Source organism: Lytechinus variegatus, chromosome 2, assembly GCF_018143015.1.
Source record: "Lytechinus variegatus isolate NC3 chromosome 2, Lvar_3.0, whole genome shotgun sequence".
In the NCBI taxonomy this organism is placed as follows: Eukaryota; Metazoa; Echinodermata; class Echinoidea; order Temnopleuroida; family Toxopneustidae; genus Lytechinus; species Lytechinus variegatus.
The window spans coordinates 46,027,453-46,044,253 of NC_054741.1; the positions used below are offsets into that span (position 1 = coordinate 46,027,453).

Below are 16,801 nucleotides of genomic sequence, written 5' to 3' on the forward strand. Positions count from 1 at the left end.
ACATGTAAACTTACTTCAGAAATAGTTTTGATTTGGCTTCCATAATATCACCGGCATCTCCTTCTTCTGGCTGTAGAGGGAGTGCTACCAGCAGAGAGGCCATGGCTTCCATACTTGCTTCATCCAACTCTCTGTAATTATCAAAACATTTCACTTTTATTTAAAGCAGGTACTGAATGGTTGAAGAACAGAGTAAGGTTACCCAGAATAGAAATTCTCGAACAATCAAATTAAGATTCTTAAGATTTGAACAGAAATTAATTAATTTTGTCATATTCAACTGTTGCCTGGTCATGCTTGCCATAAGAACTGGAGTATGATATATGACATAAATGCAATGTAAATGTGGTAATCAGTTGTGCACCGGCTTCTAGTAGTTGAAATTGATAGAATCAATCACTCTCCTTTGTGAGACTAGGCCCTGGTCCGATATTAATTTAAAAATGACATACCTTGTAAGAGACTTGATTTCATCAGTGGCACCATCATTTGAGAATCCGAGGATCCAATCTGAGAGATAGTCTACTAGCTTGTTCCTGAAACGGATCTCTTGCCTGAATGATAGACAATCTCTCCTCATCATCATCTAAAGTGAAATACAAAGAAATAGCAAATATTTTCATCAACCAGAATCACTTTTATGCTATTTGCTTTTGCTACTGGACAATTTCATGAAATAATCTTTTGGTATGTTGAAAACCAACTTCTCTTAATTTTTAGTCCATTTTATGACATTTCCATAAGGTCCCATGGTCAGGCGTACACATGTTATGGCTTGTCCCGGGTACATGTATTTTTGTCTGTTGTGAGACTACTAAATTTACAATTCACGCTAATAGATGTTTGTACGTTTTATCTTTTTGTTATGATAGGTTAGCTATTCACAAGATCCCTTTCTTTTTTGGTACTTACCTACCTCTAACTTAAGAATTTTATGTTTTTCATAATTTAATTAATATATTTACATGTGTTGCAATAAATATTCTACATTTTCATTAGTTTTTATACTCTTGTACATTTATTGTTAATATTAGATTTTATATTCATCATTTTTAATTCATTGGTATATTTTTGCCATTGATTTATCTATTAATGTTTATCATTAATTCATCTTCACTATCACTTCTATCTTTTTTTTTTTTTTTTTTTTGGGGGGGGGGAGATTCTAAGATAATTCAACGGAGAACAACTCCCAAACAGACTGGGGGAGGTGTCTTTGGCAATTGTCCATTTGGAAAGGTGATCACACAGAAGATGTTGATTGCTTCATGTACTCACCATGGATAAAAGCTTGCACAGTTGAACTTTGATCTTCACAACATTCTCATTGGCTGTGCTGGGATCTAGTCTCCTTACATACCTGATATGAAGATAGCAATTACAAACAAAAATAATATGCCATGAAGCTTTAACACATTCATTACAATACTTGTTTCTCTACTTTTCTTAAAGTATTTACTTAGTTGAATTGATTAAGGCCAAGGGATGTTTCACAAAGATTCAAGAATGACTTAGAGTCGCACTTAAATGCATAGTAGCATGCATTATGAATGGCATGACCACATTGGACAGATCATGCCTAGAGAATGTGCACTACTGCGTAATAATAATAATTAACATCATTTATATAGCGCTTAACACAAAGAATGTCTCTAAGCGCTTAAGGAAAAAAAATAAGAAGACAAGAAATTTCAGCTAAAATTGAATTATACATGTTGACAGTAAAAAGTAGACAGATGAAGCTGCATATGATAAGGACAATCTATTAAACGAAAAGGTGATTTTTTTAATATAGATTTGTATTTGTCAGTTGAGTCTGCTCGTTTCATGCTCTGAGGTAGGTTGTTCCAAAGTTGAGGGGATGCTGAACAAAAAGATCGGGAACCATAAGACTGGGTGTTGATGGCAGGAACTTCTTAAGATTGCGTGCTGCATATCATGTATGCATCAGCATTTAAGTGCTACTCTCAAGTCATACTTAACCTTAGTGGACACACCCCCCTGATCAATCTCAATGAGTTTTTCTCAACACTGGATGCATTATATCAGTTGATAGGGGTACATATTAAACAGGGCAGGGGGATGGACTACCAATTAAAGTAAACCCATTCTTGTGTTTGATGAAAATGGACCATCACAAAACACTTGTCATACAATATTGCTTGACAATTTTTGTGATAGAATCTCTCTTTTGCATTTTCCCATTTTATTACTTATAACAAAGATTTCATTGTATACTTGTATTTCTTATCATAAAATAACAGTTGATTTTTTTAATCATCATTATCACGACTATCATCAGCACCATCACCACGATCATGAATACCTTGTTATAGAGAGTATAAGGCCCTCTATACTGACGATGCCTAGATGTTCTGCTACCTCTTCTTCCTCGCTACCATTCCCAAGGACCTGACGTAGCACCTGGATGACATGCTTGATGAACAAGGTATTGGCCTCTGTTGTTTCAACCTGTTAATCAAAGAAAAGAGAACAAAAAACATTTTTTTTACAGAAAATTACTACTGCAAATATATTTGTCATAATAGACTATTGCATATAAACTTTAATAATTAGCAAGCATTAAAAGAACCATTTACCTTACTATATAATCTCCAAAGGCACAAAAGCATGAATTTACCACAAGAGCATCTTCAACAAAGTGCCCAGTATTGTGTCATAAGAGTCTTGCAGGTAAATTCATTTTCTTCTACCAGAATAGTTGGGGAGGGGGGCATTGTGAAAAGGTTGTGCATCATTTCATGACTTTTCTCTTAAACACTCCCTAACCCTTTTTCCCCCCCCATAATGAAACTTGATATTACCTGTCATGCTGTCAAAGAATTTGATCAACGTTGTGAAATGCTTGCGCATCATTTCATGACTTTTCTCTTAACCAACCCCTGGCATCCATCCCCCAACACTCATTCAATAACACCTCCCCTCCCCCTCCCCCATAATGAAACTTGGCAGTACCTGTCCATTACTGTCAAAGAATTTATCAACATATTCCTTGATTTGTTGGAAGAGTTGTGGATAGAGTGCTGGATCAAGCTCCTCTCCTATCATCTCTTTCACACAGTCTCTAGCCTGTTAGAAAAAACATGATGAAGAAATGGCGTAATTGTTCGTATTTTAACCCTAACTAGGCCGGGCTGGCAGTGTGCGATGTAATCTACAAGGATGTATGGTAAAATTTTCCAAAATAATGAGATTTTATTTTATATGAATTAATTATGCTAATTTATTGACTTTGTACACAAAATGACGTTTTGGAACAATTTTTTGTCTGACATGCACCAATGAAATGTTGCGTAATTTCGGAACCGCGTACCAGAGCGTCGTAAATTTGGTCTCAAAAGATGCGCAATGCTTAGAAGTATAAACTCTATGAGTGGCGTGGTCAAAAAATTTTGTGCGGCGGAATGATCACAGAAAATGTTGAGGGGGGTTGATTCAACCCCCCTGGCCAGTTTAGGGTTAACCCTATCTAGGCCGGGGTATTTTGGGAGTTCATATGGCCGTCGACCAAGCGATTGCGCCGAAAATTGGAACGCAGGTTGCCTGGGACATAATCTACAAGATTGTATAGTAATTTATTTCATGCGAATCGCCATTACGTGATTATGCTAATTCATGCGTAATTCGTATGTGAAATCATATTTTATCCAGTAACTCCCTAAATAAAACTCCAAATGTACTAATTTTTGGTATAGAAACTCTTTGTGGTGTTCTTAGCAAGTGCACATTAAAAAAATTGCAATATCAAATAATTTTCTTATGTATTATATTGTTTTTTGCAATTTCTTACGTATTTCTTTGTTTTTTAAACTTTTTTTCATTTTTTTTCAATGAAATTTGTTGGGGACTCTTCTAAGATCATAAAAAGCATAAAATAAATACATTTAGACCAGCAAAAACTAAAAATAATCATACATTTATGAATTTTGGTTGAAAACACAATTTGCATTGCTTTGTACACAAAACCACGTTTTTGAGCAATTTTTGGTCTGACATGCACTTACATCATGTTGCGTATTGCAGAACCACGTACCCGGGTGAGGCAAAATTTGTCTCAAAAGTTGCGCAAGACTTGAAAGTAAAAAGTCGGCGAGCGGCGCAGTAAAAAAATTTGCACAGCAAAAATATCACGCGATTCGTTGAGGGCCAAGATAGGGTTAAGACATAAGACAAAAGGGAATAAAGTGAGAGATACAGGAATGATAAGTGAGAAAATATTAATCAGTGGTGGAGAACGAGAAATAGACAGACAGAGGAATCAAAAGACAAAAACAAACAAATTATGATGGAGAGAGAGAAAGAAAGAGAGAGGTGCAGTAGCAGGCCAAAGAGCAACATTCTTTATATGGGCCATTCCGGTTAAGACTTGGACAAAGGGGTCGAAAAATAAAGTACTCGCTAGGCTTGATTTTTCATGTGTTTTAGATGGGCTAACACATTGGTAAACTGGTTCAGATATGGAAAAGATAAGCTGGCATGTCAATTTCACAATATCACCTGATTTCTAAAAATGTTGAGACGTTACTCTTCCCGAGTGGACATGCATAAAAATGAATAAATAAGGATGATTTCCGTTGTTTTTATGCATAAAGTCGATCATAGAAAAAACTTGGAGGTGACTGAAGCACTAGTTTGCGCTGCCAAGCTCAGTCGCAAGCGCAATCTTCGATACGCCGGTCTGTTGGGACGTTACTCTAAGCGATATTGAAATCAATTGCATAATTTCAAAATATGACTTGAAAATGCCTTTAAATGACAAACATCTCTGATCTTTGATGAAATACTAGTAAATAAAAGACTGAAACATCGAGTTTTGTGCACCAATTCTTCGCAGTTGTGAAGACAATTCGCGTGTCCACTGTTGAGACGTTACGGTGCTAATGAAGGAACAAATTTTCAAATAAAAGAAAAGGAAATTTTCTCGGCTTTACAAACGATGTGACTGTTTGAACGCAAATTAATGACACGGTAACATTACGGGGAGTCTCGGGCAGAATTGATAATCATAAAATTGAAATAGATAAACTTGAATGAAAGAACTAAAACTTAGTAATGAAATATAATGTATAGAATAAACAAATAAATTTGATTGAAAATTGGAACAATATCAAAATAACGTAGTTACATCTAATCAATTTATTTTTAATGTCTGATTTATATGTACTTTTCAACCTTTGAAAAAGCGCTTGATAAGAATTTTTTTTATTATTATTAGGTTGTGAACGTTTTGATTGATTGTTGTTGTGTTATATTTTAGACATATTCTGTGAGGAGATTATGGAAAAGAAAATAATAAAAGGAAAAAATGTCTCGCGTGATGTGTCTTTTTTTTAAATAACGATTTCATGATGAAATCCTTGAATGAAATTATGGAGAAGAAAATAATAATAGGTACAAATTCTCGCGTGATGTGTCTTTTTAAAAAAAATAATTTTGAGTCTTGTATCGTTTATGCATCCTTTGACAGAATTTCTGCCCTCAATGAACCATCTTTTTTTATTGCGTAATGCATTATTCATGCTACAATGATTTGTCAATATAAATTCAGCATTTATTTCAAATTCATTAAAAGTACTGGGTGATAAAATAATCATCTGACAAAATTTTAATAAATTAAAACAAAAGTGATATTATTTGTTGGCACATAATTATTTATACAAATTGAAAGATAATTGATAGAAAATCGGGGATGCAATAAAAAGGCAGAAAGCTTGTTAAAATGATTTCACATCATTCTTGTCATTACGACCATTAATCTGATCTTCATTGTGCGACATTGTTACCTTCATTGTAATTATCATCATCACCATCAATCATCATCATCTCATCGAACTTCCGAAAGGTTTATAAAGGTTTTTTTTTTTTTGGGGGGGGTATTCTAACGTTTAAAAAAGGTGTTTAAACCGTCTAAAACTTACCACATTTTGACGCCCATAAAATGTTTTCACTAAACGTCAAAAAAGCCAACTTGAATAGTTTTTAGAACATCAAAATATATCAATTTTGTTAGTTGGGAAGTCATTAGTTTGAACCCCTTCTCATATCCGGATCTGCCGTATGGGACATTCAGCAACAAATGAAACCGTATAAAATATCTTTTTAGGTAGCGAACCATTAAAATGTGATTATTCAATACATTTGTTTCCAAATCCAAAATAAAAAAAATAAAATGCATTTGATTACAGCAACATTATAATTTTATTGTCAAAAGAGAAGAAAATGGAATTCTGTCACAATTCGAATTACAACATTGGCCACACAAAAAACACCTTTTTTCGATTTGCAGAATTTTAATATCGGGTATATTGGGGAGGAAACTTATGAATATTTTTAAAAGGAAATATAGGCCCTAAATTCTAATGAATGTTCATAAAAAAAATTGAAAAACGAATGATCGTAAAAAGCATTTCTTGAAATTGACATAATTTGGGCACCTAAATCCAAACCGCTGCTGATACCATGGGTCCCAGAACGGGGGGAGGGCTGGGATGGCTTTATCCCATCAGAAAAAAAATCAAATTGTGATTTTTTGCATGGTCGACCCCCCCCCCCCCCCCCCCCCACTTCCCGTTTCGCAGCCCTCGATGTCAAAAAAGTTAGCCGCCACTTTCCAAAAATCCTGGATTTGTTATTATGAGACATTGTGGAATATTAAGAAGAATAAATAACGTCATAAAAGGACACTTGTCTCATCGTGCATCGCTTGCTACTACTGCATGCCTAAATTATTATTTTTCTTTTTTTTCAACTCTTGAATACTAGTTTATTGCGAGGTAAAAAGAAAATGAAAATAAAGACAATTTCAAGCATTTTTAACATTATATATGCGATATAGTTTTGTCAATGTCGTAACGTCTAATTTTTAGTTTTTGTATCTTTTGATACTTTTTTAATCTAAAACAGAACATCAAATTTGCTTGTAAGAGCACTATTTCATGAATTCATGTGAATAAAACAACCACCTAAACCTAAAGAATCACCACCAACAAATTATGGTGTAAAAAGTCGTGCGACGTTACGGAAGACATTGTCTTTTAAAATCATAACGTCTAAAGTTAAGAGAGCAGCCATAAACATCATGTACAGTGATCACTTTATAAACGTAAAGCCTGATTGTGATTTAAACTTTTTTTCTGAGAACGATTAGAAGATTTTGATATGTTTTTTAAATATATATAAAACTAAATACGGTAAAATATATCATTGTTACGAGGACGATATTGCAGACATTTAATTCTACATTGTCCTCATGAAAATCATAACGTCGAGTTCGTTCTAATGCCTTTTACATCATTTTTATACATGAAAAATTGATAAAACATTTTTAAGTATCTCGGAAGGTATGGGCAGTCGTAAGATTTATTATTGAAATACAACTTTATATCCATAAAAGAGTAGATAATGTACGATGTGCCGTTTTTACAATTTGGACGTTATTGGATAAAATATTGGACATGTCTTTGTGATTCAGAATAACATCCTAGCGAAGGTGAAGCATGGCAAAAAAGGTAAGAAAATTTCTTGCTTTATTTTGCAGCATTATGAAGGATAAGAATTTGATAATCTTGCCAACTAGATATGATTGTAGATCAGAATTCAATAAAAGTACCGATTATGCATGTAAGTAAACTGTTTTAGATTGAGACGCGACGGTGGACACCCTCAAATCATGTCCACATTAAATGAGTAACGTCGTCATAATATCTGAAAAATTTTCCGGATTATCTCCTTACCTATATATAATTTCTTTTATTTGTGTGTTCAGAATGTAACTCCCAACAAGACTACATCTCTTGATTACTACATTCCCGGTCATTTGTAGAATTACGTAGATTTAACCTTAATATTTGTAATAATCATCAATATTTAGGTCGTCGTATTTTGAAAACATATATTCAAGTAAATGCAATTTATATTCTAATAAAGAAAGAAAATCATTGGATATCTTTACAAATACGTTTAGAAATGATGGTAGGACGGAAAAATATCACTAATCAATAACCACACCGCGACAAAATACGATAAATCAACACCAAAACACAACAATCACCCAAGACAAAGCACAAAAGTTTAGACGTTACGGCAAACAGATTGAGAGGACGGACATGCTTTTTTTCACCCTGGGACTACGTGACTGGAAACACATATGGAAAACTTTGTATATGTATGAAGAGAGTTGACCGGCGCACGTGCTCAAGAACTTTTGAGATGAATCTCATATCGTGTGTTTGGTAAAAACTTGAAAGTTGGGACGTTACGAAGTGGACGGACAAAAATATCAGATTTTTTAAAGTACATTTTCATATCTCTCGTGCATGGAATATCTGATCATACCATATGGGATTGAAAGAGTCCACATGAGTGTATAATATGATAAGGTTAAGAATGACAAGATCATTTAAAGGCTCGATATGATAAGAGATTAATGAATCTAATATCAGGGGACGGACACTGTAACGTCTCAATACTAGTTTTTCAAACGGCAATATTTCTGAAACGTAAAACATGTCAACAATTTATTTGGAATTATCAACAAACATACACATCGGACTTCTTTATGGTAATCCAACTCCATCACATTTGTCTTTATTTTTGTTTTATTCTAGTTTGTTTAAGTATATATTTTGTTTGTCCAAATTTTCAGTACATTTTTTGGAGAAATTCATACTTAAATCGTAAAATTCTCAACAATGAAAAAAAATTGCGTCTTGAAGTTATTACTGCTATCTCTACAGGACTAGTGAATAATAATTCACTCACTACAAATTTCCTAAGTTGATATATATTTTTTGGGGAGGGGCTTGATTTTGACCTTGCCGTTTTCTCTCCTTAACCGGAATGGCCCATATTCACTGCTCTTTCATTCTTTTAGATGGTGATATTAAAGGTTGATCCCTGATACAATAACACCTGATTCATAATACATCCGTAAAACCCAAGAAATACAGAGAGAGGTGTTCGAAAGTGCTTACCTTAGCACCATGTTTCTCATTATTGCACACAAGTAATCTCAATAGACTGGCCATGAAACTGAAGGGGAGAGAAAATGAAACAGGCAAGAACTATGAAATCAAAGAAATTCTGGCAAAACTATATACATGTTAAGACCATCTCAAATCAAAATTCAAAACTAATCTTTCATGGTAGATACGTTTTTAGTGAAAAAAAAAGATTTTTTGTTTTTTTCTTCACATCATCACTTTACTACACATATCTTACTTCCAATAAATGGGAAACTGAAGATTTTGTATGAAATTGAATATATAATGAAAACAGGGTGTGGAGAAAGATATTATACTCACTTTTTGAGTTGATCTGTAGGTTCCTCGGTGACTGGAGATGAAGCAAGGACTGGAGCTCCTATGTGTCTTGGACCAGCTTCACATGGTGAATCAAATCTAAAATAATATACATTCATGAAAATGATTCTGTTAATAAGATATTAGGAAAAGTTTTGGAAATTTCTGCACTCTGATTTTACTTAATCAAATTTGAACTATTGTTAGCCCAATGAATTAGTTGACTTTTGAGTCATTGGGAAATTTAATCACTGACCCATATTTTAGTGCGTTGAACTGTCTTGATATGACTGAAGACTGATTTAAAGGACAAGTCCACCCTAACAAAAAGTTGATTTGAATAAAAAGAGAAAAATCAAACAAGCATAACACTGAAAATTTTATCGAAATCGGATGTAAAATAAGAAAGTTATGACATTTTAAAGTTTCGCTTAGTTTCACAAAACAGTTATATGCACATCCTGGCTGGTATGCAAATCAGGAGACTATGACATCATCCACTCACTATTTGTTTTTATTTTATTGTATGAAATGTGACATATTCTAATTTTCTCCTCATTGTCAAGTGATACAACAATTAATTCCTCCCTGAACATGTGGAATTAGCATTGTTTGATACTATATGGTTCAGTTAAGTTGGTCCTTATTGCCAAATCTATAAAAAATGAAATATTGTATAATTCAAAAAAAAAAAAAAAGAAATAGTGAGTGATGGACATCATCGACTGACTCACCTAGTTGTGCATATCACTGTTATGTGAAAAATAAGCAAAACTTTAATATGTCATAACTTTCTTATTTTACATCCGATTTTGATGAAAATTTCAGCACTATGCTAGTTTCATTTTTCTCTATTTACTAAAGTCAGCATTTTCCTGGGGTGGACTTGACCTTTAATGCTGAAGGTAATCTTTGCTGTAATCTATTTTGCAACAAGGGAGATATTTTCATACATATAGATGTATAAAAAGTGAAATAAGATATCAAAAAAATAAATAGAAAGGAAAAATGTAACATTATATTACCTCACTTGTTGCATAAATACATGTATGAAATTATTGCACCAAAATAATGCTAAACGTTTAGACTTCAATAACCTTGTTATTTTTCATTTGGTTTTGCTGATTTTAGTGATTCCCTTGTCAAAATCTACTCTATATTTTCCAAACATCATTTTCAGCCTGGAGCACACCCTTTGAGCTTGAAACGAAATATGAGCAACAGCTGCTCCGACAAAGTCAGGGTAATTATGCTGCACTATTGTAGAGTGCTTAAAGTAAGTTTTAAGGGCTACATAAGCAAGTATAACTATTATCATTATAAGAAGACTTGTGAGAAAGATGGGCAATACCATAAATTATGTACATGTACGTCGTACATGTACTTGAGAAAAATGGGGATCTGATGTACAAAAAGGTTGATCATTTTATGGAATTGCCTGAAATCCATGTATGTGTTTGCTAAAGGACAAGAATGCTTTAGACTTGGGTTTGAAACTGGAAAGTTAGCAGTGAATTACCTAGGTCTCCTGTTTCTAGACTTGAGGCACATACCACCTGATGCACATAAGAAACCAGTCATGTTCTTCCATTCCTATTTCAAAAAAAATATCAAGAATTCAACATCCCCATCAACTTTACATACAGTAAATAAATGCTTATGTAAATTGATTTCTTAAAGAAAAATTTGAAAGATATCAAATTGCCCTTAACTTCAAATGGATTAAAAAAGATGATAACGAAGAATTAATAATCCATTTCAGATCGTAAATTACAGTAGAAACAAACTATCAAATATTACATTTTTTCCCCCATTATTGCAAAATGGAAATTCTTGTGGCAATGGATTGCCTATCTATACAGCATTGAACACTCTAAAACTCAAAGCAAAGTTGAAGATTACACTAAAAACAATACAGAAAAAGAACAATATGTAAGTTGTTGCTTTCAAATGAAATCTCTTAACTCTCAGTGTTTAATGAATAACCTTCCAATGGAGGGAAACACAATTTTACTGATAGACTTTTTAAACAATAATTGTCATATGCAAAGACAAACTTTTAAATATGATAGAAAAATAATATCATAGACAATTTTTCTGGGACCCTTTTTCTGGTCAAAATGAAACAGAAAGTTACTAAGATAACTGTTAACAATGATACTTAAATTTGCAATGCCAAAGGAACAAAGAAACTCTTTTCAATTTAGTGAGAGAAAAATAGTGAAGATGGTACATAACCTATGGAGTGCTTACTTCAAACTCTTGTTCTCTGGGCTGTAGTACACTGTGTGATGCCTTTCCAGTCCGCCGCATGTTCCCTTTACTATCCAGTGAGGCACTGTCCTCTCCTTTCCCTTTGTACAATCCTAATGATCGTGTTGAGTTCTCCCAAAGAGTGTATGTCTCATCCCATGCCTATCAAGAATGGAAAGTAATTCATCTTAGAGGGAGTTGAACAAGACTTGCCATTGATTGCAAATCAATTCTTAAACAGAAAGGAACCTGATTTGCTCTCATCAAAACTGATTTATCAACTACAAATTTGCAACTTATAATCAGGACTGACTGCAAATGATATTTTTTAGACCTCCTACACTTCTTTTTTTTTTTAAATTTCATATAAAAGTCAACCAAAGCTTGTTCATGCACGGCTTATTCAGACATGGTGGAAAGAAGCTCAGCATTTTTTTGTTTGCATACAAAGTAAAAAAATACGAGGTGTCTAGAAATATAGGGGCAAGAAACAAAATCATATGACCCAAGTTGCAAAGACAAACAACTGCAATCATTTAAAATTAGTTATGATACAATGAAATCATGACATCATAATGTGTCATGACACCATAATCAATACAGTCACAGTTTTTCCAGTTTTGGAACCTTTCTAGAATTTGAAACATATGATACACATTAATTGGCGTACATGGTGCAATTTGTCTCACATATCTACCAGAACACTGAAACGTGTAACTTTACAGTTATCATATCTGAATGAGCCTTAAATTACTCACATTTTTTGCAACATAATTTCGTTTGTACTGGTATGATAAATGTACCTCAGAGGTCAACAGAATAAAGCTTTCATCAAATTTGAACTCATATACACATTCATATCTGAAATATGAAGAAACAAATCAATAATGGTGTACATCAGTTCGAAATGTATATCAAATTTGAACTAACCTGACTGTTGCCATCGGTGACATATTCAATCTTTCTCAAAGATGCAAATATTCTTTTCCGCTTAGCTACTTTTTCTACAAAAGACAAGAGATGGCATAAAAAAGTGCACATTAGCATGATTTGAAATATAAATATAACCATAATTCATCATCATCGTCCCCATAGTCATCATCATCTTATCCTCATTATCATCATCTTTATCACCACCACCATCATCACCACCATCATTGTCGTCATCATCATCATCATCATCATCATCATGGTGGTGATGATGATGATGATGGTGCGCTCCGGGGCGCCCTTTTTCGAATTATTGATTTGCATGTGTTTAAAATTGCACCTTTTTGGTCATTTTGCCCGACATTATTTGAAAGTTTTGCCAATGATGACCATCATCATCTTCATTATCATTACTGCCATCATCATCATCATCACCATAACCATGGAACCAACATCTTCTTTCCTATCACTTCCCCTCTCATCCTAGCCACAACCAGCATCATCATATCCCTACTGCTACAAACAACCTTACCCTGTGGTCCTATTTGCGGGAGGCGGGCTAGCTCTGTGTAGACACCATAGTTGGGCACCACCTGAGTGAGGGCATAGTCGTCGGTGCCGCAGCATATCTCAGCTTCCTCACAGAGCTGACCCAGGCAGGAGAGGGCAGTGGACATAGCTTCTTGGTCACAGCTCCATAGGTTCATGATGAATACACACTATCAACAAAACAAAACAAAAACTCATAAGTTACTACAACTTAGCATAGTTACGCCAGAAATGTACAATTTGTGTTGCAAGCGGAGTTCTAAACTATATCAAACTTCAACTGCGCTATTACAAGCCTTTGAAAATGTGTATATAAATAGTCATGATTACATCTATACTTGATGTTGCTTTTAATAGTGGTTAAGCTATGTAAACATTTCCCGGTTATTGAAATCAATCACTGTTGCTTTGCAAATTTAGTGCACCATCACCAAGTCTATAGAGCAAATAGGCAATATCACAACTAACACATGCCAATCTCGTCACCATGATTTTTCCCAGATCCAACTCGGGTACGATGACACCCTCAGAACTACTTTGCCTTTGTCATCCCAGGAAAAGGAGTATTCAACAATATGTCAAAGTCAGAATAGTTTGGTCAGCGGTGTGGGAAACTGACTAGACTACTCCCCATTAAGTGCACAATGTGCAGTTGTCCAGCCAAGACTACATTGAATGATCTCAAGGTGACTTCTGTAAACTGCCTAGATACATTGTCCATACAGTAACTGCTGCATAAACAAAAGATGCATCACTATTCTGTTTGGGGCGAACTTACCTCTAACTTGTTCTGAGCCTCCCTTGTTCTTGGAATGTTGCTATCTACTGTTGCATGGTCCTTGTATTTGTTGAGGAATCGGTTTCGGAGGGAAAGGACCTCACTGAGCCATTTGAGTACCTCTGTGGTGTTAACAATCTGCTGGGTAAGAAGCTTCTGAGCCACTGAGAACAACACCTGAGAGCTGCACAAACATAAAACAAAGAAAATTGGTCCAAAGGATCATTAGAAGGGTTACAGAGCTGGGGAGTGTTTCATGAAACAACTAGTCACTGACTATTGTTAAAAGCTACTTCAATCCTTGCATTTGATTGGAAGAAAGCAAATCAGTAGGTGAAAACAACTGGCAAAACTGCTCATGAAATATTCCCCAGGTTATTCTTGTACAATGAAACATTCTAAACAGCTTGAGTAACAACCTATATAAGATCACTTGTCTATAAGATGGCGAGTTTGGTTTCCCTTGAATTGCATTCTCATTGAACTTGTATCAAAGGAATAAAACTTAAGACTGCTTTTCTTGTCTCCCCTGAGCAGTTTTTATACATAGTTTGCACTGTAGTTTGATGACACCATTCTCCACCAGAATCAGAGGGCAGAAAGAACTTTTCTTGACAGAGAGAAGAAAAAGTGGGGGAATCCCCTTGTGGATTTGTACAAGTTCTTCAATGCATCAAGCCCATACATTATCAGGTTTGAGTTATTCTGAGGATACCTTTCAATTGATATTTTCTCAAACTGTTGCAATGGTGCATCAGGGTTTCATATCTCCATGTAACTAAGCTGCAGGAGTGCAAGTAAAGAGACTTCGGGCCCATGGGTTCTTTTACAAAATTCAGATTAGTTTCAAAGTAAGAACCACATACCTAATGTCCCAGAACGTTGCAATGGGTGCCTCAGGGTTCCAGAGCTCCACGTTCCCTGGCTGATGAAGTGTAAGAAGAGCTTTCATGGCTTCTACTGAGATGTCTGGAATGGTTGAATACTGGCACATGAGATTCACTAACCCTGTGATCAGCTGGTATGTGTTGTTTTGGATGACATGTCCAGCAGATCCTTGGCTCTGGAGAGTTAGGAAGCAACAAGAAGAAAAGGACCAGTCAGATTTGTTTGCACAGGTATATAGTTAAACTCATATAGTCACAGCTAACAATGATTTTATAAGAAAATCTTTAAACTTAATGTCAATCATCATCCATTTATCAAAAGATCTACATCAAGTGTGTATCACGAAATATAAGTTTGTGAAATAACAATAAATATTAGGTAAAAAAAGTGGGCAGACTGAAGGTCACCAACACAGATCACCACATCTGGGAATGTGTATTACCTATTTTCTTAGGCTATTTTTTAAAACTTGGAGCAGATTGCTCAGTGCTCCTGGGGAGCGTTTCATCAATATTTTCATCCGACAAGTTGTCAGATCTGACATCTTTCCTTGATTCTGATTGGCCGAGAGGCACTGTTCCTATGGTAACTGTCGGATAAAATGGGACTTGTCGGATAAAACGTCCGACAAGTCCTTTCATGAAATGCCCCCCTGGACTTTTTTTACACTATTTGGGAATAACACAACAAACAGGATACTGATACATTTATAACACACCCTTTGTACACCCCAAAACCTCCATATTATCTAGGGCCTAGTAAAGTCATTCTTGAAATAAAGGATAACTAGACAGATAATGACAATTCTAATTTTCATTATTTCTATTTTTTATTCTTTGGGGAATTTCAAACACAGCCGACGATTTCCAAGTTTACTCAGTTATGACAATCATCAACACCATTACCAACACCAACACTGAACTTGAAATGACCCAATGACTTACATGCAGCATGAGTTTAGGATCAGCATGGACTAATTTAACAAGCCAGAGAAGAACAGCACTGGGGAAGTCTTCACTAGACTTGTCCCTTGACTTCCATCCTGGCATCTTGGATTTCAATGTTGTCAAGCTCGGCTGTCAGAGGGAATATCAGATTGGAAACATTGATTAATCAAGGTAAAGATACAAATAATGAGCAAATATCAAGTCATTAACATTTAACTGGTGTAATATTTAATCAAACTTATGATCAAAGTAACATATTCACACTAATACAAATTCTCAGAATGGTAAAAAGTGAAGGCCCTGTTGCACAAAATTTGCTTCTATGGTAACGTTGCCATCCAACGTTGAAATCCTTGACTTTGATTGGCTGTTGAGCATTATTACTATGGTAATAACCATTGGCGGGCATAGTTAGAACATTAATAAATTTTGTGCAAGGGGCCCAATTTTTTTCCCCAACTACTGAATGGTTAAGAAGGTTAGGAAAACAAGTAAATAACTAATTTGAAACTGCATGCCGGTACCCTGCAATAAAGAAGATGCAATCAATCTTATGATTGATATTAACATACGCCAATGGCAGTCAATAGCAGCATGCATAATTCTTTGTTCCTATATGAACTCATCTTCTTCAACTATGAATAGAAGTTTTAACATATCACTGGATCTGTATTTTCTCCATTCGAATCTCTCTGCCTTGCCTTCGTGCTTGTGTGATAAACAAAGCTTACTTACCGGATTTCTGACAGCAGTGTTGTGGTTCTGATTGCACTTCCGATAATGTTCAAAGAGACGCCTTAGGTTCTCAGAGAAACAGTAGAGCTGAGCAATCTTTGGCCACCAAGGCATGTGAGACTATTCAAAGACAAACAAAAATATGTAGCAAAATATCAATGAACTATAACAAAATGTTTTATTAAAGATCACGCATGATCTATCAAGTAAGTGGTCTACAGGTGCATTTCTAGAAGTATGCAAAGAGGCAAAATTCCAACATTTCTAGTTTATGTGCCAAAGTTTACAAAATATATGACTATGTAATCAAATACAAATTTTTTCTGAAGTCAAGTCTTTTCTGAATTAAAATGTTACATGCAATCTAAAAACAAGGTATGATGCAGAGCTGCCAAGTTGTA

General features: G+C 34.8%; 1 protein-coding gene across 2 annotated transcripts in view; it reads right to left on the bottom strand.

Annotated features, from left to right (window-relative positions):
- Positions 1–16,801, bottom strand: part of LOC121408157 (neurofibromin-like) — an 83,492-nt gene that overhangs the window by 34,628 nt on the left and 32,063 nt on the right. For both annotated transcript variants that reach the window (XM_041599504.1, XM_041599503.1), the window contains exons 11-25: positions 16,401–16,520; positions 15,663–15,794; positions 14,697–14,893; positions 13,831–14,014; positions 13,036–13,222; positions 12,504–12,577; positions 11,574–11,735; positions 10,840–10,913; positions 9,324–9,419; positions 8,994–9,051; positions 2,977–3,090; positions 2,327–2,472; positions 1,279–1,360; positions 453–586; positions 15–131 (exon numbers count right to left, since the gene is read on the bottom strand). In XM_041599504.1, coding sequence (XP_041455438.1) covers positions 15–131; positions 453–586; positions 1,279–1,360; positions 2,327–2,472; positions 2,977–3,090; positions 8,994–9,051; positions 9,324–9,419; positions 10,840–10,913; positions 11,574–11,735; positions 12,504–12,577; positions 13,036–13,222; positions 13,831–14,014; positions 14,697–14,893; positions 15,663–15,794; positions 16,401–16,520 — 1,877 coding nt within the window. The remainder of the gene's footprint in view (positions 1–14; positions 132–452; positions 587–1,278; positions 1,361–2,326; positions 2,473–2,976; positions 3,091–8,993; positions 9,052–9,323; positions 9,420–10,839; positions 10,914–11,573; positions 11,736–12,503; positions 12,578–13,035; positions 13,223–13,830; positions 14,015–14,696; positions 14,894–15,662; positions 15,795–16,400; positions 16,521–16,801) is intronic.